Genomic DNA, 23,919 nt, shown 5'->3' with positions numbered 1-23,919 from the left:
CAAGGAGTATTAGTATGTGTGAGAGACAGCTGTGTGTGCATACATATAGCACAGTATGTACAGACATGGCCTTTAGCGCTCATGGGAAGAGAGTTCACTTGTGTCAATAATAACTCATAAAATTTCGATCTCTGTTTAGGCCACTGCTAAGTGTCCCGAACAGTTGCATAAATTTGTATTCATGCAACCGTCTCTCTTTCGGTGTTTTAAGATTACCTTTGAGTATGGCAATCCTCAGATCGTTCATCTTATGGCCAGAGACAGAGAAATGTTCGCCAACAGGACTGTCTCTTGTTCCGCGTGTGATGCTGTGGCGGTGCAGGTTCATTCTCTTGTTTAGCCCCTGCCCTGTCTCACCTATGTAGTAGCAGCCCCCTGGGCATTTCATGTACATGATGAGGTACACGACATTGCTGGAGGAACAGGTGAACCTTCCTCTGATTTTGTATTCCCGATTCCTGTGTGGTATTTGTATTGTGTCCGCTGTGTAGAGCATTGCGCAGGTTTTGCATCTTGGGTCCTGGCATGGTTTTGTCCCTCATTCAGTTGTACTGCTGAATACTTTACTCCTCACCATAATATTCTTGAGATTATGGGGTTGTCTGTATGATAATAAGGGTGCTTCAGGGAAGACCTGTTGCAGTCTTGTATCTTCCTGGAGGATGGGTTGTAGTTTCCTGGCGATCTTGCGTAGGGCTCCTAGGTGTGGGTTATATGTGACCACCAAAGGTACCCTGTCGCTTGTCTCCTTCTGTTTGAAGAAGTGATTTCCTTGAATACAAACAGAAGGAGTCAAGCGACAGGGTACCTTTGGTGGTCACATATAACCCACACCTAGGAGCCCTACGCAAGATCGCCAGGAAACTACAACCCATCCTCCAGGAAGATACAAGACTGCAACAGGTCTTCCCTGAAGCACCCTTATTATCATACAGACAACCCCATAATCTCAAGAATATTATGGTGAGGAGTAAAGTATTCAGCAGTACAACTGAATGCGGGACAATACCATGCCAGGAACCCAAGATGCAAAACTTGCGCAATGCTCTACACAGCGGACACAATACAAATACTACACAGGAATCGGGAATACAAAATCAGAGGAAGGTTCACCTGTTCCTCCAGCAATGTCATGTACCTCATCATGTGCATGAAATGCCCAGGGGGCTGCTACTACATAGGTGAAACAGGGCAGGGGCTAAACAAGAGAATGAACCTGCATCGCCACAGCATCACACGCGGAACAAGAGACAGTCCTGTTGGCGAACATTTCTCTGACTCTGGCCATAAGATGAACGATCTGAGGGTTGCCATACTCAAAGGTAATCTTAAAACACCGAAAGAGAGACGGTTGCATGAATACAAATTTATGCAACTGTTCGGGACACTTAGCAGTGGCCTAAACAGAGATCGAAATTTTATGAGTCATTATTGACACAAGTGAACTCTCTTCCCATGAGCGCTAAAGGCCATGTCTGTACATACTGTGCTATATGTATGCACAAACAGCTGTCTCTCACAAATAATCTATTTACTATAGATTAGCTTAGTGCAATGCATTGCAGGCCCCAGTACTGACTGGCTAAAAATGTGCTATGGTTTTGACAAGAAACCATGTTATGAAACTAGTGACCACTAGGTGGCAATTGCACATTTTGCAAGAGACCATTTAAACAGCATAAATGAATTGAAAAGCATCTTTAAACCCCCTGTATGCAATAGGGCAGTATAAATTGACTATACATTTTAATGAATATTTTATTCCCTCGTTAAAGATTTTAGCGCAGTTAAGCTTTGGGATCATTTAACCGTATCTCAAGTTATTTGGGAAATGTGTTCCTGGTTTCATCAGATCACACCCCGAAGACTATGCTTATTGCGCCAAAAATGCCCGGTGAATCAGCTGTATATTTCATTTTCACAGGAAAGGATTAAGAAATTAACTGTCTAGAGTGGGGTAGCCAACTCGAGTCCGCAAGGATCACTAACAGGTCAGGTTTTCAGGATAACCCTGCATATGCGCAGGTGGCTCAATCAGTACCTGCATCAGCGCAAGTGGCTCAATCAGTCCCTGCTTCAACACAGGTGGCTCAATCTACAGTTCAGTCGAAGCGACTTTGACGGAAACTCAGATTGAGCCACCTGTGCTGCAGCTGGGATATCCTGAAAACCTGACCTGTTAGTGGCCCTTGAGGACTGGAGTTGCCCTGGATAATTTCTTTTTGATGGGCAACCAAAGCTTCCCAGCTCTCAAATATACAGTATATCCTTACTGTGCCAATTCCATCCTAAAATACGAACCAGCATTAAAGTAATGTTTTCACGGAGATCTCACTGATTTCACGAGACTCTCTCAAGCTACAATTAGGACATTTGAGAAGAAATAAACTGTCGCTCACATGTCAGATTTTCTGTGCCGGAGCTATTGTTTTAAAGGCAGATTTGTATTTCAGGTCGTGGGCATGTACGTTACAGGAGAAGGAAATGACCAAATGTTGGATTTGAAAAGAGGACTTGTCAGCCTGTTTCAGTTTCAGCCCCTTTCTGGGATGCACAAGGAGGTAGGTCATGCAAAAAAATGATTAAGTACATAAAACGTGAGAGAGAAATCTGAGGCAGAGGTTATCGGCGCTTAATGCAGTGTAACTGCTATTGACTTCAATCAGAGCTTAGGGAATCTCCCCTTTCTGGGCTTTTTGTATATGAGCCGATCTGGCTGTTTTTTTCACGTCAATGGGGCATTTTGGCCGATCGGCTGCTTTGGCTCATATAGAATATGCCCCTTAGGCCCACATCCACAGAAGTCCTTTATTCACTTAACGAGGTGTTGGCATAAGTCAACTCATAAGAGACAGCTGAAGTCTTGAAAGAAATTAGGCTGGTGGCGGCTTTGAGAGTCTCTGGTAGATTGTTCCAGTCCTGAGGTGCACAGTAAGAGGAGGAGGAACGGTCGGATTCTTTGTTGAACTGTAGAATCATGAATAATCCTTTGGAGTCAGATCTCAGGTGATAAGAGCTGCGTGTGGAAGGAGTGATGAGCTTGTTCAGATACTGTAGGCTGGTAAAGTGCCCAGAAAGTATTTGAAGGCAAGACAGGAAACATGTATTTTATGCCTGGATTAGCACTTGAACAGGTTCTTGTCATACTATTAGTATGGATTTCTTTCTGCTGTAAATGAACATGCTACAATAATCTATCTTGGATTTTGTGTTCTCTTCCTTTTATTCTGAAAATAAAGCAAAGCGCTCTGTGAGCTGTGTGTTTCTCAGTGGTGAAGGGTGAGAGGGAATAGTATTGGAGTTTCATTACTGCATTCGTTGTTTTTTTTATATCCTCTGTGTCTAAAAACTTGAGCTCTGCTAGAAAATGATAAAGCGAAGGAAGAGCATGATTTACCGGGAATCTATTGCTTGGATTTTGTGTGTCTTTATATGTGACCATTAATTAATTTGAAAAGTAATTGGTTTTGCTTTTCATGCTTTCTTCCCTCCTATAAATGTCAGGATGATGTCTCTGGGAGATGTCTAGTCACTTATGACATGTCCAAGAACCTCATCAAGAAGACGAGAGATTTGCACCGCTGCACACATGCACCATTTGGCTTCACCGCTGATTACAAGGTGGGTATTGAATGATGACTCTCTTCTAGTTGTAGCCAAACTACTTTAGTCTTGAGAGCCTTGAACTTTGTTTTAGTACACTGATAAACCAACGATAGACATATCTGCATGACAACATCTAAACATGGGCTCAACTATCTTTAACGAATAAATAACTCGTATCCCAGATTAACGTCTGTGTAGTGAGCGCTACATGATGTGTTACAGCTTGTTGTCTAAAAGTGATATTGCTGCAGCCAGATGCTTCAGCCAAGGCAACAAAAGTGTTATGACCGTTGTCTTCCTGTATGGCCTTTTGCATATTTAGTACATGTACCCCCACCCTCTAGGAGATATGTGTTTCAGCTACAGATGTTGGTGGTGGGCATACCTGTGAGGGTCCAGGAGAGCTGAGTTGTCTGTGATGGGGAGGAGACCAGGACAGGCTTTTGGTGTCATCTGATGTTCTATACTCGGTGTTCAGCGCCTCCACCTTCATTAGGCTCTAAGGATATTAGAGGCAGTCCCCTCTGAAGCCCTCTTATACACCATGCTCACAGACTAAATCCAGGCAGGTGTAAAATAGGAACAAGGGCTTTATTCGCAGTCACTGCAGTAGATGGTAATACAGCGGTTGCAGGAGCTTAGAGGATCCCAGGCCTCTGGATGATGATGGCTTTCCAAGTGTGGAGCCTTAGATCTTCCTGAGCCAGCTAGCCATGAGGGCCTGGCTGGTCTCTCCCTCCGTGTAGAGAGGATACAGGCCACACACCTCCACTCTGTTGGAAGGGTGGGAGAGAACTCACTAAATTTGGCACTGCCCCTCTGAGGAACCAGAAGGGGAGGGCTCAAGGTCTGTACCCTAATAGGCTACATACAGACCATGAGTCACCACCACTACTGCTTTCACTCAGAGAGGAGCAGAAGGGGGTCAATTGCCCACAGGACTGCCTGTCACAGCCTAGACGGCTAAGGACTTATGTGACAGGGGGGAAAGAGAGGCAGAGTAGACTAACCTTGTTACAAATAGTTGTCCTGTTATGGATGGACAAGATGTTTAACTAAAATGTATAATTAAATGAACTAGATCGGTGGTGCTCAACTCCAATCTTCAAGCCACCCCCCCCCCCCCTCCCCAACAGGTCAGGTTTTCAGGATATCCCAGCTTCAGCACAGGTGGCTCAATCAGAGGCTCAGTCTTCAACTGTTGGGGAGCTTGTCACCCCTGCCAGCTAATTCAGTGGTGCTCAACTCCAGTTCTCAAGACCCCCCAGAAGGTCCGGTTTTCAGGATATCCCAGCTTCAGCACAGGTGGTTTAATTAAAGGCTCAGTTGAAGACCATGCTGAAGCAGGGACTTATTTATTTATTTATAAAATATTTTACCAGGAAGTAATACATTGAGAGTTACCTCTCGTTTTCAAGTATGTCCTGGGCGCAGAGTTAATACAAATAATACATGGTTACAAATACAGTTACATAAATGAACAAGGTATACATTACAAGACATTGCGTGCACAGTTAAAGAAAATATATATTATGGGCGTATGAAACAGTTACAGACCAGATTAAAATGTGAGACAGCCTTAGATTTGAAAGAACGTAAACTGGTGGTGGATGTGAGAGTCTCCGGTAGGTTGTTCCAGTTTTGGGGTGCACGGTAAGAGAGGGAGGAATGGACGGATACTTTGTTGAGCCTTGGGACCATGAACAGTCTTTTCTGATCTCAGATGATAAGTGCTGCATGTGGTAGGGGTGAGGATCTTGTTCAGATAGCTGGGTAGCTTGCCCATAAAGAATTTAAAGGCAAGACAGGAAAGGTGAACTTTGTGCCTAGACTCTAGTGATGACCAATCTAGTTCTTTGAGCATTTCGCAGTGATGTGTGTTGTAGTTGCATTGGAGAACAAAACGACAAATTGAATTGTAGAAGGTGTCAGGTTTGCTAAGGTGGGTTTGAGGTGCCGAGCCATATACTATGTCTCCATAGTCAATAATTGGCATTAGCATCTGCTGTGCGATACGCTTTCTGGCCAGGAGACTTACAGTAGGGAGGATTTGTTCCTATAAAGTACACCTACTGTAGTTTGGCATAGGTCTTAGTTGTCAGGGTATCAATGTGCATCCCGAATGTTAAGTGGGAGTCAAACCATAAGCCCAGGTATTTAAAACTAGTGACAGGGGTTAGGGTGGTGTTAGTGTTGGTTCTAATCTAGGGCTCAGTCGCTGGAAGCTTTAAAAATTTAGTCTTGGTCCCAAATGCCATTGTTACAGTCCTGTCAGTGTTTAAAAACAGTTTGTTTTGGGAAATCCAGTTTTCGAGTCTCAAAAAGTCAGACTGAAGTATGTGTTGAAGGTCAGAGAGGCTATGGCTGTGTGCATATAGGATTGTGTCATCTGCATACATGTGTATTGAGGCTTCCTTACAAGCTGTGGGAAGATCATTGATGAACACTGAGAAGAGTAGGGGCCCCAGAACAGAGCCTTGCGGGACACCACAGGTGATATCTAGGGGGTTAGAGTTAGAACCTGAGATGGACAAATGTAGGGAAATTTCTGAAAGTTATGACTGAAACCAGTTTAAAGCATGTTTCCCTATTCCAGAGCTCTGGAGTTTGTTAAGCAGGATAGCATGATCAACAGTATCAAAAGCCTTTGCAAAATCTAGGAATATTGCACCAGTGAGTTGTCCCCGTTCCATTCCACACTGGATTTCATTGCAAACTTTTAGCAGGGTAGTTATGGTGGAGTGTTTGGGGCGAAAGCCAGGTTGGAATTGGCTAGGGAAATTTGTGTTGGTATAGTAATCACTTATTGAGCCACCTGTGCTGAAGCTGGGACTGATTGAGCCACATATGCTGAAGATGGGATATCCTGAAAACCTGACCTGTTGGGGGGGGGGGGGGGCTTGAGGACTGGAGTTGAGCACCCCTGAACTAGATAGTTGGTGAAATTGCACGTAAGCTTATACAGTATGCTGACTACATGCTTCTTTTTTTCCATGGTACATGTAGCATCAACCACACATGTTTTTGATTTATCTTTCCACATTCTCATTCTTTTTCTTACCTTGGTCTGCCATAGGAACCATTCTTACTGAAGCTATTCATTAAGTTGTCAAAAACACCCCAAACATCTGTCTTCACTTTGATGTAAACAATGTTCGGTTGACTCTGCTACATGCAGTACAATAAAGGACATACATGAACTAGGTTCCTAGGTTCTTTGCAGAAAACATGCCTCTGTAGGGCTGCATTAATTAGACTGGAGGAATCCTTGGTAATAGAAGGAGGGAATTCTCACTACTTTGAGAATTCCTTAATGGGGAATTTAGACCTCACAGAAAGACCTAACAAATCAGGCCACGACTTTGTCTAATTATTATACTTTTATACTCATTTGCTTACCAGTGCTTTTCAAATGCTGTGACAAAAAGTTAAGTTAGAACTTAAGAAAAAGATATGGTTACAGTATTGCGATGCTGCTTCTGTCTTACCTATCGTCTTGTGGTGTACTCACCCACGTGCCACCATTTTATTTAAATAATGGTGGGTGAGCAAAGTGGACTCACAATGGCAATCGTAGAATTTCCATTGTAAAAAAAATATGAGTTGTTTTTATGCTCAGGATTTGCCTCAGCTGCACCAAGAAATCCAACAGAGTCTTTGTTTAGGCATGATGATTATTATTAATAACGCCAAGTAGCAAACGATGTTCCTTTTAAAGGAGTAATACAAGGTCATTTGTTTTACCAAGTTATTGAAGCAGGGGGTCTCCAAAGCTGAACCCCATTTATTTAAGCTCTGGGGACCCCTGCTTCTGGAGATACTAACCTCCGTAGTAGGTGCCGGTAGCCACTGAGCTAGCTGGACTTTAAAATGCAAAGCTCCTGTGTCACATGGGCCAATAAGAAGTTGAAAACAGGAAAAAAACTGTGGTGCATGAACCCAATGATCTCTAACAAATGCAGAGCTTACTGTGCCGAGGTATAGATTGGAAAAAACCTGAAGCATAAACTAAGGATATATATTAATAGCAGAATGTATTGTGCCGAGGTGCCTAAGGATAAAGTATTCAAGACATATACATATAGTACAAAATATACGGTAAATGTATTAAAAATACAATTTAAAATATAAATGCACAAACAAAATGTTCAGCCCCAAACTTTTATTAAGCTTAATCAGTACAATACATATACCAGAGAAATGGAGTTCAAGCAGGGGAACAGGAGTAACAGACTTGGTGGTGAGAGATAACCTGTCTGTTTAAGCACAGTACTCTGAACAAAACCGCAGAAACTAAGGTAACATCTAATCCTTATGTAACGGGTTTCCCCCCCCCCAATCTCACATTGGCCCGGTACTCTAGCAACCAACCCCCATTACATGTTCGTGTTTGGTGATGCACCTGTAGGCCACAGGACTCCTGAGGCTCCCGCTTGATGTTATTAGGGGATTTCCAGCAGGACAGGTAGCTGAGGTAGTGGGTGCGAGTTCAACTTACATCATGTGCAGTGCCTCCACCTCATCAGGATCTGTGCTTCCGCAGGGAGATGGTCCTGGTGAGGAACTCCTTCTTGGTGGTGACGGCCACTGTTGAGTAATTTCACACTCACACAGTGGGGGTTTCGTTAACAAGGTCATCTTTATTGTAGATGGTGATGTAGCAGAGTGCCCCATGCAGCTGCCGGCTCTAGCCACACATCTCTTGGTGCTGTCCCTTTGCCAGGTACGCCCTCCCGTATTGAAGTGGGGTTCCCTCTTCTCCTAGGGAGACCCTCTCTGTGCCAGGTCCCTGGACACAGAGTGGCTTTGGACAGGCTGATTGGTCAACCTGGACCACTAGTTACTGCACTAGGGTCACAAAGTGTTCCTACAATCCCTTTGCAGGAAAATACAACTTCCCAACAACTTTCCGCAGCTGCTGGAACACTCTATAACTAACTGTGTTGTGCCTTATATACTTCAGGGGGCAGGCGCATCCCTGATGTCACTATCCAGGGACTCAGAGCATACAGCCACTCCCCTCCATACATAGGGCACCTCACCATGGTGTGAGGGAAAACCTCCATAACTACTGCTGGCATACCTGTACTTACCAGGACTTACTGCCAACAGAGAGGAAAGTAATATACCATTATTATGCATGGCTATATACTCCCCCTGTTGAATCCCCACCGGCCCGGCTGGGGCCTAAATTTGGTGTACCTTGCTCCAGGAAACACTGTAAAAGAACACACAAATTAAGCGTCAAATGGTATCACTTCCACATAATAATGTAAGAACCTTTCACTCACTGACCAGCAGGGAGTGTTAAAGAAAAGGGCAGACCACTCTTTGACGGGACCTAATAGTAGTGTCTAGGTTCTGGTTTCTTCACCTCCCGCCCCGCTGCATCGGTGACTGTCACGCTATACTCTCGGGGCAAGCCTCGCTCATTACAATACACCACCTTGTGCATATAAATGCTGCGCCCGATTTTCCAAACCCTCATCAGTTGGGAAACCCTCTGCTCAGCCTGAACTCCCTTAATGGCTCCTCCCTTATTAACGATATAATATTCTATATCATTACGAAGCCATCTCTCTCGATTGTCCTCTATTTCCCTCATCAGAGGTTCGGGGACATATGGGTATTCAAGCACATGAGACCTTTTATATTTGGCTGTAATAGCCCGTTCAGCTCGACAGGCCCGGGTTAATTTAGTTTGCCCAGCCTTTCCCGGTAACACCCATGACAGGGGCTCATCTGACTCCACCGGATCATCTAACCCTTCAGATCCCTTTGGGGTAATAAGACCTCCTTGAATTCGATCCCACCTTACTCGCAGCTCCTGGAGATAGGCCTCATCGTCGAAATCCCCGGGAGCCCACCAATGGTCAACCACCCCATCCCTTTCTAGAATGAAACAGGTGCGGTCTATCCAGGCGACATAACCCTCATATAATGGTGCCCACCATCTAGTTTCCCGTACCTCCTCTGAGTTGGGTTCTAGTGGCTCTTCCTCCTCAGGCCCGCCCAATGATACCCCTGAAGTACCCTCAGATGGCGTAACCTTTCCCCGACGCTGTGACCAGTGTCCACCTGTGATACTTGGCATACTAGTGCTATCACTGGGTACCGACCCTCGTCGGGAAATCCTCCCTCCACCCTCCGACCCATCATCCGAAGTTCCCCAGTCCAGGCTTCCAGTCCGTTCTTCGGTAGGACCCCGGGAATCCCCTGACATCCCCAGGCTAGAGGTAGACCCGAAGGAACAGGTGACAGGGACATGGGATTGAACTAGGGCCTTGGGGCTAACTTTGGGGATGGACGGGGTTGGGGGACGGGGCCGGACGGTAGGTACCGGCAGGGTCAAGGCCTGCTCCTCCGCAATACTTGACTCACGTCCGCCACAAAGTCCGTTCTTTCCTTCGGCAGCTGAGTCTCTCGCTCTCCGGTTCGAGCGCCCACTCCGTCTGTCCGTAGGGGATCGACTCCCACTGCTCGACCGTAGAGGCGCAATCGCCTCCCACTCGACACCGCTCTGGTCGTCTGGAACTGCCTCTGGACACGCACGTGCTGCAACGCCATCTTGGGTTGGGTCCCCAATCGAGACCTCTTCCTCCACGAGGACATCCGGCAACGCCCGTCTGCTGCGCGGTCCAGCCTGACCCTGGATCCGCTCTTCGTTCACCTCCACCCCCGGGATCTGCGGCGAGCACGGAGTTAACCTACTGCTCCGCAGTGTCGGGGTGGATCGACCTCCTTCCGACCCGCTAGTCACCACGGCAGTGGGACTCCGGCGATCGGGTTGTCGCGGTACTGGAGACACTCGACTCCGTGTCTCCACACCACGAGGGATAGCATCCCGCCACGGGATACCACTAGTATGGTACTCCGTCAACAAGTCCTGTGCCTCTGGCAGCCTGGCACACTCCTCGTCCGAGGACTCTAATTTACAGTTCGGGCGGGGTATTCCAGTAGGGGACCGTCGATGGTCTCCTTTCCGTTCACCTCTCCGATGGCTGATTTTCTCTACCTTAAGAACTCGGCTTGATTCCGGCTCCGCGGGACCTGCACTCGCACTCCACAGTGCACCCGGAAGCTCCGCTGCCGACATCGGGGTAGGATCTTTCATCCCCACGGCTTGTACCGGCACAAACGTCGTCATAGGCCACATATATTGCAGTCCACAATGAGGACATCGAGCCTCGCTACCCACAGATCCGCCCGGCAGTCTGCACTGCAGGCAGAGACAGACCACTGTCTCCACACCCTCTACGCGGATAATCAGGAAGCCTCCTGGAGCCAAATAGGGGTGGGTAGATATCAAGAGACTCTGTTCCACTTTCTCCGCTTGCTCAGCCATGGTCACAAACGGAAGCACTCGTCCTAGCGGTCTGTATTGTTCAATGGCTCTTCGCAACTTAAGTGCAGGGGATGGTTGAGCAATCCTTCCCCCCACTTCCTCCATCGGCATCCAGTGGAACTGCAGACCACTCCCCCTGGCTGAAACTAGGGGGATGTCTCGCCGCTTTGTAGGCTGACCCAGCACAGGGGCGGAGTGAATCATAGTCCATGAGGGCGCGGCTCCAGTTTTCGCGCCAAACTCCCTAACAGGGTGGAGTTTTCTCGTTGCCGCCAATCCTGGCCAACAATTAGCAAACTGCAAAGTTGCAAGACTTTCTGCAGCTGGCCCACGCGGTGTCCCGGGAACGCGGGAACCGCCATTTTGGTGAGTACTGTCCTTCTTCATATTTGAGGTAGCGTCTGGCTGTTTGTTTATTGGTGTATAACAAAGTCCATTTCGTTCCTCCCATCTCGCAAGGCTGTCGTCCTCACTAGTCTCCAAGGTATCTTCCCCATAACATAGGCAGGACAAACACGGCGCAGCCACGGCTTTCACGCCATTCCACAACAAACTCACAAAAGTCTCTTCTGTAGCTTGTTCTTCTTCCTCGGTCCGGCATCCTGGACCTTCTGCTCTTTGCAGATCCTCCATTCTGACGATCGCTTCTTGCTCACTGTATACTGGATTATTGTACATGGAGCTCCGCTCTGCAGGGCAGCTACCACATCAGTACAATAAACATGCCTTGTGCACCACCTTGTGTACCTAACGTAGATCTAACTCGTGTTTGCACTACCTCAGGCTAGGCTCACTCTCTCAGTGTCTACTGTATCTCCTTCCTCCCAGTCTGTGCTCCCTTCGGTAAGTGATCTGGAATGGCTAGAGTACTCTGGGGCTTCCATGCAGTACTTGGGCGTCTGAAGGGGTGAAGATCATCGGGAAGCGCAAAATCATGTAAAACAGAAGAAAATTCCCTGATGGTGCAGTATTGTGATTGATATAAAAATAAATATCAAGGTGCAGTGTGCTAAATACTCACAAGTGTAGAGTGAGTAATGTTCCCATAAAGGTTTCTTTTTGAGTGGCAGCCCGTTGGACCGTCAGACAAGTAGAATGGTAAGTGCTGGAGACCTTAAATGAATAACATAAACACGGACATAGTGCAGACTGTACAAAATCTCTTTAAAAGTAAGTGTATGTGCAATGCACTCACATGGTATAAAAAGGTAATAAGCGTTTAGATCACACAGGTCGGATCTCAGCAATGTATAAGCTGCTCTCTCAGTCCCCCCTCTGCCTCGGCGGGCGTGCGTGTCACCGGTGTGTCTCACCCAAACCGGAAACCGGAAGTGACGTCATCTGCTCTGGGGGACTCTGATCCTGTGGGAGTTTTCTCTCGTCAGCCTCACTCAGTACTTGGGCGTCTACCTCTCTTGGTCAGCCTAGTGCAGACCCTCTCCAGGAGTCCTGACCTAGTTAACAGGCTATCCCTTCAGGCATCCTACCCCTAGCGCTACCGCAAGGTGACTCGGACAGCTATAGCCCCTCTCCAGACCCACTAACTCCTCTCAGGTTCCCAGGTTATCCCTGCGGTTCCATCCCAACGCAGCACAAAGTGTCAGCATACACTTTCCCTGTTTCCTAGCGTGTGCCTAGCAAAATCCTGTCCTGTTTAATAGATATATCTCAGCAGCGCCTCCAATTGTAACGGGTTTCCCCCCCCCCCCAATCTCACATTGGCCCGGGTACTCTAGCAACCAACCCCCATTACATGTTCGTGTTTGGTGATGCACCTGTAGGCCACAGGACTCCTGAGTCTCCCGCTTGATGTTATTAGGGGATTTCCAGCATGACAGGTAGCTGAGGTAGTGGGTGCGAGTTCAACTTACATCATGTGCAGCGCCTCCACCTCATCAGAATCTGTGCTTCCGCAGGGAGATGGTCCTGGTGAGGATCTCCTTCTTGATGGTGACGGCCACTGTTGTGTAATTTCACATTCGCACAGTGGGGGTTTCGTTAACAAGGTCATCTTTATTGTAGATGGTGATGTAGCAGACTGCCCCATGCAGCTTCCGGCTCTAGCCGCACATCTCTTGGTGCTGTCCCTTTGCCAGGTATGCCCTCCCGTATTGAAGTGGGGTTCCCTCTTCTCCTAGGGAGACCCTCTCTGTGCCAGGTCCCTGGACACAGAGTGGCTTTGGACAGGCTGATTGGTCAACCTGGACCACTAGATACTGCACTAGGGTCACAAAGTGTTCCTACAATCCCTTTGCAGGAAAATACAACTTCCCAACAACTTTCCGCAGCTGCTGGAACACTCTATAACTAACTGTGTTGTGCATTATATACTTCAGGGGGCAGGCGCATCCCTGATGTCACTATCCAGGGACTCAGAGCATACAGCCACTCCCCTCCATACATAGGGCACCTCACCATGGTGTGAGGGAAAACCTCCATAACTACTGCTGGCATACCTGTACTTACCAGGACTTACTGCCAACAGAGAGGAAAGTAATATACCATTATTATGCATGGCTATACTTACATTACCTGAGCAATATTGCCTGAGTGGAGTGACTCACTAATTATCATACAAATCCCCTGCACACATCACCTACAGGGTGTCTTATATTGCAAATATTGCTGTGACTTTTAAATTCTAGACTTTTTAAATATCTGTTCATAAAACAGTAGAATTACAAGAAGCCAGTTCAACCAATGAAATTCAAAACATCCTGAGATAAAACAGAGGATTTTCGTTTCTGTCCTTCAGAAGTCCTGTTTTAGGGTATAAATCTACTCATTTATATACTGGAGTTTATAATATCAACTTAAACATCCAGCTTTGGATCTATTGGGAAAAAGCAGGACAATGATATCAATGGTCCTCTTTTGAGTAGACATTTCTACTACTGGTGTTCTCTGGTATATGTATTGTACTGATTAAGCTTAATCAATGTTTGGGTCTGAACATTTTGTTTGTGCATTTATATTTTAAATTGTACTAGCTGTATTTTATATTGTATATAGACCCGGCGTTGCCCGGAATGTAAATAGATAAAACAAAAGAATGTTTAGAATAAAAAGTATATGAATAAATTTAAATAAATGTATATTTTGTACTATATGTATATGTCTTGAATACTTTATCCTTAGGCACCTCGGCACAGTAAGTTCTTTCAGTTATTTCACTTTAGCGCCCCTTATTTTTTACAATAAGAAGTTGAACCTGATGATGTCACGGCTTCCTATTGGCCGGCAGGGCGCGGCATCTTTGAAACGCTACCATAATGTGAACCCTGGTAGCAGAGCATAGCACCTACCGGCACCCCCTATGAGGGTAACTATCTCTGGAAGCAGGGGGCCCCCTCGGGCAAATATTAATGGAGTTCAGCTCCAAAGACCACCTGCTTCAATCCGGAGTAAAAAAAAAATGTTAAACAAAAAGAGATTGGATTGCCGCTTTAATTTCTGTGGCAAGAGAGTTGGTGGTCTGATTCCTGAATCCATATCAATATCACTAGCTCACCTTTGGATCTCTCGCTGGTCTCATCGGAAGGGTCAGGGCAAGTTGACAGGTGAAGTCCAGCACTTGCGTCATCCATTTCATAACTTACATTCTAGGCAGGAGGCCAAGCAGCTCCACTTTGGCTGGAGTTCTTTTTTTTTTTTGTGATTATCTGCATCATACTTTTTTTTTTTTTTACAAATACATATTCTCTGTTCTCTGTGCTCTGAGAAGAGATGCTGTCCTGGTGGCTGTATTCACTGTTATTTATGAGAGCCATTTGCTTAGAAATGTTTCAGCACAGTGAGCAAGGGGCACTTTCAATGCAATAAAATGCATGATGTGTAAATGATACCTGTGATGAACCTGAGACGTCTGTTTAACGAAACAACCACTTACACTTACTCTCCAATCACTTTATACCCCGAGCCACCGCTTACCCCCATATAAATAGAAAATAATATTATGATGCATTATTATATTTCATGATAACATCATCTGAATTGTTCCACAGGTTGCTGCATACATGCATCTACCAGCATACTAGTCACTCTTGTGGGAAATGAAAAGGTGCTATATAAATATATGGCACATCACTAATATTATATACGGAACCCCATTCATTTGTAACTAAATGGTCAGATTTTACACCGCAATTTACTACCCCCCTACAACTCACAACGGGGAAATAAAAGCCCTGAAAGTGCTGATATCAAACATTGAGCAGTAGAAATGATATGCACGTTTTTTTAATTAAACTATATTCGATGTAAACTGTAGTAAAACTTTAAAACCTCCATAAAATATGATTTAATATAGTCCACTGGAAACTAGCAAGTGTGGCTGAGATCAGCTATAGACCTTGGTTACGAATTGGCTTTCTGCCTCTAGATTAGCTTGAGCCATGAAAGAGCTGAACATGAGCCATGCTTAAGTTAGCAGGTCAAACTTCATCTTGCTGTATGCACTCTCTGCTACTTTGAAGTCGTTCCAAAGTATTGAGAACCTCTTAAAGGGATATATAAACTAAAACCAAAAACCAGTATCCATCATTAAAGATGGCTCCCTTTTCCCTTTTGTATGTGCCATTAAAGTTTTGTTTCTAATAGCACCGGCAGTCCAGATCTGAATTCTTTGTGCTGTGCACCGCCAATACACCTTCTTCCGTCATTAAATACCATTCACTTGAGTGACCGGCAACCACCAGTAATTGCTAATGCATCTTTGTTAATAAACCCTAGAAGTTCTTTATAGAATTGTGAGTTCTTCATTGTAAGAATCTATGTACAGTGATTTTTTATGTCTACAAGGAAACTTGTTCTTGACTTGGTTGGCCAAGTATATAATTTAGGCTCAACAGCTCTAAATTCTATGACATGTCAATATCTACTGTATATACAATATTTTTTTCTATTTATTTGAAGGTTTTGGGATTGTTTTGGAATTCCACCAGCAAAAGCTCCTTGATACTTAATAGCAGCATTATCCAGACGGCAGTTTCAGAGGAAAGCCATGTGGTTTCTCTACGTGTGAAATCTATACTTGGATCTCAGATTGCTTCTAGGTATGGGTGCATAACAAATGTAATGTAACAGAAAATTAGTAAAACACGTTAGCTTTAGCGCATTAGCACATCTGGTGGCCAAAGCCACGAGCACCAACGGTCTGACGGCAGCATCAACAAACCCACAGCAGACGGAGAGACTCCGGAACCACCCAGCTGGTCTGAGAGGAGACAGAGTATTGCCTCTGCAGACATTGAAAGTGGAGTGACTGCAATCTTACCGCAGACGTTGACTATTATATACGCATGTCCTACCTACATCTTGTGAGTAGGATTCTATAGGAGCCCGACACGGGAGTTGTGTTTTTAATTTTTTGTTTTATGTGTATTAAATTTTCCCATTTTTTATACTTGCTCTAATACTCTTTATTCTGTTAATGATTCTCATCCTCATTGGTTTGGGTAATTAGTTATTTAACGGTATCACACTATACTTGTTTATTACTTAATATTCGAATAGCGCTACACACACGATTTTTCTTAGAGATTGTTCATTTACAGGCACCACTGTTTGTGGCCCTGATTCTCGATTTACACTTGGGGAATATTTCTCCCTCTAAACATGCTACATTGTATAATGATGCTGAATACCTCCATACACTTCTACATATGACTTGAAAAAGCTCCAACACAGCAATAGTTTTTAAGTTCTGTGTTGATTATAGCTCTGATACCCACAGTGTTTAAGTCTTAATTAAGTCTTTTCTGATCTCGACAGACAGGAACTGGAGTTTAAGTCTTCCCTTCCTGGCCCTGCAGAGATTCCTGGGGAGAGTGTACAGAAGATACTGGAAGCGCTACCTGAAAAATTCCAGAAAGTGGAGATTGCTAGTCATCCTTTGAGGCGGACAGACAGAAGTCAGTTGGTACGTGACATGGCACTCGGAACAGGGCCTAATTATCAAGAACCTTCCTTGAGTACTTCAGGAACTAAATGCCGTTTTGGTAATTGCAATGCCAAATTGGTGTAAAAAATCTTAGTTTATCATTACTATCAGTCTTTGGCCATGGGTCAACAGGCCACTATATATTTGATTTTCATCAAGCTTTGTAGTTTGAGTGCACATAAATGTTTGGTGCAATTAACTAGTGCCAGATTTACAGAAGATCCCCAGATTAATCATCTGTGCAGTCGTATGAATGGGCAAAGTGTGTCACATTTAGATTCCTCTCCTTTCAGGAATATCTCTACATTTTTCAACAGTGGCATAAGCATTCTGTACAGCCCGGCCTGGTTAAGGTAACACACAGCCAGCAAACCACTGAAGCACTGCTGCTCCATCTGGTCAGGCTCATGAGCTTGGACCTGGTTGCTGAGTCTGTATCGTGACGAAGGGTGTAGGATGCAGACCAGATACAATAATGTTATGGTGGGCAACAAAAGTGAAAGTGTAGTATGATTACTATGAGTGGATCACATTGAATTGCTTAAGGGTAGTAATTGGTATTGCAGACCTTCTTGTACTGACATGGTTAAAATTAATTCACAATATAACAATATTTAACTGTTTGCAGATTGTATCCAATACTTTTTTTTTTTTAATGTGCACAGGAAAACGAATGTGGCCTTTATATGAGAGAAAAGATAGATAAGGAAACCTTGATTAAGCGAGGGAAAAGCTGATAGCCTTGGTACATATTTGTCATAAATTCAATTATTATTTGAATCATTCAGGGATTCCTCCTAGGCAGGATTCCACATGGCTCAAAACTTACATTGAAATCAATGTCTCAGATGTATTTTACTGCATTTTCATTTTACAGTATGTAGCAGCTGTAGCAGTGTCAATCCAGGACTGTAACTCGCAGTGAACTGTAAAACAAATAGAGAATCTGAATTTTCTAGACACCTGTGTCTGAATCATGAACGTGTTAGAGACAGTAATGCGTTGAACCCTGCTGGTGTTTAAACATACATGGCAGAATGTTCAGTTGGTTTAAATAGATCATACCGAATGCACATCAAGGTCAATACTTCCCAGGGGGACTGGCGGGGGGGGAGTAATGTCTGTAAGAAACAAGAAGCCACCCCACCAAAACTCTAGATGTTCATTTAACGTCAAAATTCTGTTCAGATTTTTTTACCCATTGTATTGAAGATCAATTAACTAGATATAACGATTGCGGAGAACTATATATAAAAATACAAAAATGTAAGAAAATTAAACTTTTAAGCTGAGTCTCTGGATCACAAGACTCCTTGCATTACAATTTTGGTTTTATTTGAAGCACTATACAGTGGAGAAGAGATATTGAGACGGTGTGGATGAGAACATTCAGTTATGATTGCAGTGCAGGAATAAGTACTGGGAGCAATTCTACCTATAACAACCTTATACTTCAAACAGTGTGTACTAAAGTATAATCAAGCACAGACAGAAAGGAACTGATATTAATATACTGTATCTCTTTCAGTGCAAGGTATTTTTTAGCTTTGAAGAACGGTATTTTAGAGACATTCATACTTTAGTGATCAATGCAAAGGTCTTGTGCAGCACACTATTGTGTACCTTTAACAAGCCTTTTTGTTATTGTCAGAAGATATAACTTTCCTGTCCTGCTTTATCTTTCCTGGTTAGCAATGCCTTTTAGCATGCGAACAGTATGTTGGCCCATGTCATTATTGTCCCTGAATGTGATGGTCACATTGAGTGATGCAGTACTGTCCTCTCCCAAGAGCAGATATTGACAATCTGAGCAGTAGCCTTCAAACATTTCATTAAAAGTTGTTTAATTAAGTCAATCGAAGCAGTTCCTTCATTTAACCCCATAAAACATTACCTTTTTATATATTTTTTTGTATTTGTCAAATTGTATTTATTGGCTTCCATTTTTTTGCTTTATAAAAAATTAAGATGAACAGATTTATTTTATATTTAAAACCTGTTCGATATGGTCAAATATTCCGGATACAGTATAACCTATGAATGTAATACAAATCAATGGTGAAGCGCTTTGTTGTTACAGTATGTTACAAATCATTCTAAATTACCTTAAGCGAAATATCTTCACTATTTTAGTTAATTTAGGCATTTTATTTTGGTATAATTTTGCCAGTGTGTGTTGCACACTGCAGAATATTATACACACCCTATATTTTCATAAATACCAACCATCTCTTTCTCTTGGGTGAGACATACACATAGTCTTGGCAACTATTTCCTGACAGACAACTGCAATTGTCTGAATAATTGTTTGCATTGCTTGATATGTGCAGATTTTTTGCTTGATATGTGCAGATTATTTGTATACATGCTGTGCTATCCATGTACTGGGAATTTCAGATTGTTGACCTCAGTATATCACCGTGAAGGTCATCCGTTCCACATTAAACATTCTTGGTAATTGAAGGCTAGGTATCTTGTCAGCTTCTCTCAAGGCTGGTGAAGCGTTAAGTCCAAAGAGATATCCACTTCTAGAACACATTTGAATAGGACAAGTGTAGATCTGCAACAAGTTTATAGATTGTCACCCACTGCAAGTAAAACAGGCACTTACTGTCAGGTTATGTAATGGGTGATTTGAGAAGAACAGCAACTGAATATATTGTAATCCTCTTTTTAATACCACCCAATGATTTTTCATTCCAAACAGCTGTTTGGGCAATGGGAGTCTAGGATCGTATATTATGATTATAAATATTCCACATTGTTGCAGTGCAATTGGAGATGGAAAACAGGGCAAGCAGCATAACAAGGTAGAAGAACATTTTTCCTTGCTGACTTTTGTTGCCATTCACAGTGAATACAGCATTTTTCAGGCATACATTTGGAACTTATAAAACATACCATATGATTTTGGAAAGTGGGGCAGGGATTGTTGCTTTCCAATGTCACAAGGTGCATGCACCGAACTACCCTTCTTCAGAAGTAGTGACATCTCAATTGGGTTTCTCCATCTCACGTTTAAATAGCTTCTACGTCGAAAATTCCACTTATCAGTTTGTATGACCAGCAAATTTACGCTAGTTGTATAAACCTTTTATACATTCAGGAACATTTAAAATATGTAAGTACAACAGAACCTGGCACATAGGATACTAATCAATATATTAAGAAGAAGGTTGATAAATCGCTAACCAAGGATGGACTAATGCATAATTCACTTTTGTCAATCAGCTGTTCGCCATAGTGAATAAGGGGGATAGAGAGAAAATGTGAAATGTAACACAGGACTGGATGCAGTCTGTGCAAATTCTAATTGATTTATTATAATATCTACTTTAGTAACATTGCTTATGTCTAACCGTGTTCTATACCATCCTTCATGAGGGATTTTGATCCTGGTATCTAACTAGTTATTTCTTTTGGTGTTTTCAGCTTAAAAACTATTTGAGTAAATCAAAGGGACGAGTGGCTAAACTAGACATTTCCAAAGTATCAACAACCAAACACTTTAACACGTTTGTGAAGATGTTGCGTCATGCAAAGAAACTGGACATACTACAACTCTTAAAAAAGTCTTCTGGTGAACTGGTGTAAGTTAATCCAGAATATGGTATTTCCTTGGTGTATTCTGATACAAGGTTATAGGTGTGGATATTAGCTGGGACAGGACTTAAGTAGAGTTCTCTGCTACTTGGGATCAGATTGTGGGCCAAGTATGCTAAACTAGGGTTACCGCTTGAACCTAACTCATTGGGGAGAGATTGGCTGGTTTAACTGACCCCCTGCTATTGTTTTGGTTTGCCCGTGCATTGTAGCTGTATGCTGGGTTTGTAATATTTGACTAACAGGTTACACAGGTGAAGTACGAGCACCCAGTATACAAGGTGGGGCAACAGTTGCTTTCCATTAGTAAATACAAGTGAATTAGAAGAGGTGATGGTGTAAGGGATGTTGTTACTAAAAAAAATACAACCTTCAGCTTATAAATGACTACGTTCTAAGGCGGATATATACTTAACGGCTATAACCACAAGGGATAGTGACCAACTAATGATCGCTAATAGTTATCACAGTTTAGTAAATAACCCCTCAAAAGGACTCGTTTATGTGACAACTACTATCCTACCACCCCCTCTGCCTGTCTCCCTCCTTTCATTCTTCCTATCTTTCTTTTTTCTATTTCCTTACCTACATTTCTTTTGCTAGATTTTTCCATTTCATTCTCTTTACCTCTGTTCAGTGTTCAGAAAGAACGCAAAAATGTGATAGTAAAGCTATAGGCCGCATATACAGTAAGATGAGCCCTTTCTTTCAGCCCCTTTTTCATCGATGCTGCTGTGGCCTCACAGTCTCCAGCCTCTTTAGCAGCTCTGTCGGAGTTCTTGGATTTCACCAAAAAGAAGCAAGTGCCTCTGCAGGAGAAGTTTCTCTATGCTGCAGCCTTTGCACCGCACCCCACCAAGGAGCTTCTAAACATTGTGTTGGTAAGTACAAGAACTATACTGTGTACATTTACCAAGGATGTGTGTCCTTTTTAATATTATTGCTTGACGCAGAAGGGCACATGCATCAAGTGCTGACACTGGTTATCGCAACTGTTCTGGTGTTAAAGCCCATTCAAGCCAGTGAGAGTTACCGCCGGAACGGGTATGATAACTTGTGCTGATGTACCCTATAAAGTGAAAAATATAGAGGAACTGAAATATCTTTGAAACATTAAATGCATTTATCTATCAGCATATCTATGTGTCTGTCTATATATCTGTCCTATTATTACAAACAATATAACACTTAAACTCTTCTTTCCTTCACACTCAAATACTGAATATATCCAGATTTATATTTAGTTGGGTATAAATAAAGCCAAATAAAAAAATAGATGTCATAAATGTAAAATAGCTACAGATATTGGGTCATCTTTACCAAGCCATCTTCTGCCACACAACACCCGTGCTGCTGGGAGCCACCTTACCGCCCATTGACTTGAAGTATGTAGATAGTTGTTAATTGATTCTGTGCTGGATGTGGATGATTTGCCTACAACAAACTCCAATAAATTTGAATCTACAAAGCTAGAGGAAAGAGAAGAAAGCACGTTTTGTATTGTTAATTACAGATCCCCTTAGGATAAGCAATTCTTTAAATGGAACTTTAGTATTAATTAAACACTCTTAATTTATCGCTACATGTGTTCTGTAGCGTTTTTACTCAATGGTCCACGTGTGTCTTCACCTCCAGGAGAAACTAAAGGGGAAGATTTCTGACCCTGGGATTATGGAAACCGGACTCCTTGTAACTGGAACGATCGTTGGAAAGCTGTGCAGAATGAAGCGTTGTGATCTCGAGGTTGGTTTTGTACCATGTTCAAATCATTGTGTTAAATCCGACATCTCTTCACTAAGTTTAAATAATGGAACTAAAAATAACAGGATTTTTAATTTACTGTAAATTGTGTATGTTAAGCATCGCCCATCTCTACACTTTCATACTTACGAACTCTCTCCTTCTTGGTACAGTAATTGTTTTCATTTCATTCCTTTCCAGCCTGTGGTGTTATAATTGCACAATTGTGCATATATGTGAAAGGAAATAATTAAGGGGTCACTTCTGGGTTATGTGGATTTTGAGGGGGATGAATAAAAGGGTATAATAGTTCTGTCCCCTTTATTTTTTTTCCTAGCTGGATTATGATTGTAACAAAGAAATGCAAAGTTCAATCAGCCTTTTTTTTTTTAATAAACTTTAATAAGCCGCTTCCCAATGTTGGAGAATAGTTCAGCTCCACTGCAATGAATGGGACTAATTGAACAACGTAACCATGCATAAAGTAAAGATTTGACTGCTCTTCCTTTTATGGAAATTGACTACAAACTCCTTTTTTGGGGCCTCCGAATGGGGGAGGGATATTCAATCATTTCTTCTACCCTAATCCCACCCTGTTCTTATCAGACATTAAGATAAGGGTTAGAGGAAAGTTGTTTTTTTTTTTTTGCCTGTGCAAACTCTTGTTGAATACTCAGACATCACACAAAAGGGAGTAGCCGGAGGAAATCAAACCCCTCGCAAGTCTCTGCTCACCATGAAAGTCATGCTCTAAAGTGCGTTAGTTTCGATCGGGCACCAATGCACGGAAATTCCCATTGGCTTTGGTTGTCTATTATGGCACTTTAGAGCATAACCCCCATGTTTGCAAACTAACTTTAAAGAAATGATTTCAAATACTTATAGGTGTCACATTTTTGTATTAAAAAAATAAGAACCACTCAGATGTAACCGCTTCAATTTGTCACTGCCATTAGTACACTTTGATGTCTGGTTCTAAAGCTGGGATTCGTTAATTCGTAATGAGGGATATCACACGACCCTCGGGCGCTAAGTGCCATTGACTTGAATGACAGTTACCTGCTTCCCGGCTTGTTGAATCCCGACCTGAGAGTGATAGAGACACTGAGAAAGTTACAGTATATACATATATACATGTGGGATGAAATTGACATCACCACAATGTGAATTCCTTACTTATTTGTGTGGTTGCTAATTCTAGCCATGGGGAAGCCAAATCCAGTCCTCAAGATCTTCCAACAGGTGAGGTTTTCAGGATATCCCTGCTTCAGCACCTTGCGTGTGAGCCACCTGTGCTGCAGCAGGGATATCCTGAAAACCTCACCTGTTGGTAGCCCTTGAGGACTGGAGTTGGCCTCCCCTGTACTAGAATGTAATTGTATTTCCAAGTCTCACGTCTGTAGATCTCTCCTGTTCCAGTTCCCTTTGCATGTCTTTTTCTGTATTGTTGTAGGAAGTGGAGTTTGCAAAGGCCACCCTTGTGGAAGGGCTGCAAGGTGCAGAAGACAGGGCAGAGATAAAAATGTACCTCCTTTCCTTGAAAAATGCCCAGCTCCCCGAAACCATCCCCCTTCTCCTGCAGTACGCTGAGGAAAACTCCGGGGAAGTGTCAAGTGCAGCTCTATCCGCTCTGACAAGCTTCCCAACTGAATATATCTCTACTCGGGTATGAAAAAGACGTCTT

At 43.3% G+C, this 23,919-nt stretch overlaps 1 protein-coding gene across 1 annotated transcript in view; it reads left to right on the top strand.

Annotated features, from left to right (window-relative positions):
- Positions 1–23,919, top strand: part of LOC142501145 (microsomal triglyceride transfer protein-like) — a 44,621-nt gene that overhangs the window by 5,859 nt on the left and 14,843 nt on the right. The window contains exons 4-11 of the mRNA XM_075610580.1: positions 2,454–2,561; positions 3,505–3,621; positions 15,866–16,005; positions 16,724–16,871; positions 20,325–20,482; positions 21,208–21,376; positions 22,131–22,238; positions 23,689–23,901. Coding sequence (XP_075466695.1) covers positions 2,454–2,561; positions 3,505–3,621; positions 15,866–16,005; positions 16,724–16,871; positions 20,325–20,482; positions 21,208–21,376; positions 22,131–22,238; positions 23,689–23,901 — 1,161 coding nt within the window. The remainder of the gene's footprint in view (positions 1–2,453; positions 2,562–3,504; positions 3,622–15,865; positions 16,006–16,723; positions 16,872–20,324; positions 20,483–21,207; positions 21,377–22,130; positions 22,239–23,688; positions 23,902–23,919) is intronic.

This window comes from Ascaphus truei, chromosome 8 (genome assembly GCF_040206685.1).
Source record: "Ascaphus truei isolate aAscTru1 chromosome 8, aAscTru1.hap1, whole genome shotgun sequence".
Taxonomy (NCBI): Eukaryota; Metazoa; Chordata; class Amphibia; order Anura; family Ascaphidae; genus Ascaphus; species Ascaphus truei.
Note: the sequence above shows the minus strand (reverse complement) of the source record. Positions and strands in the feature narration are given on the sequence as shown.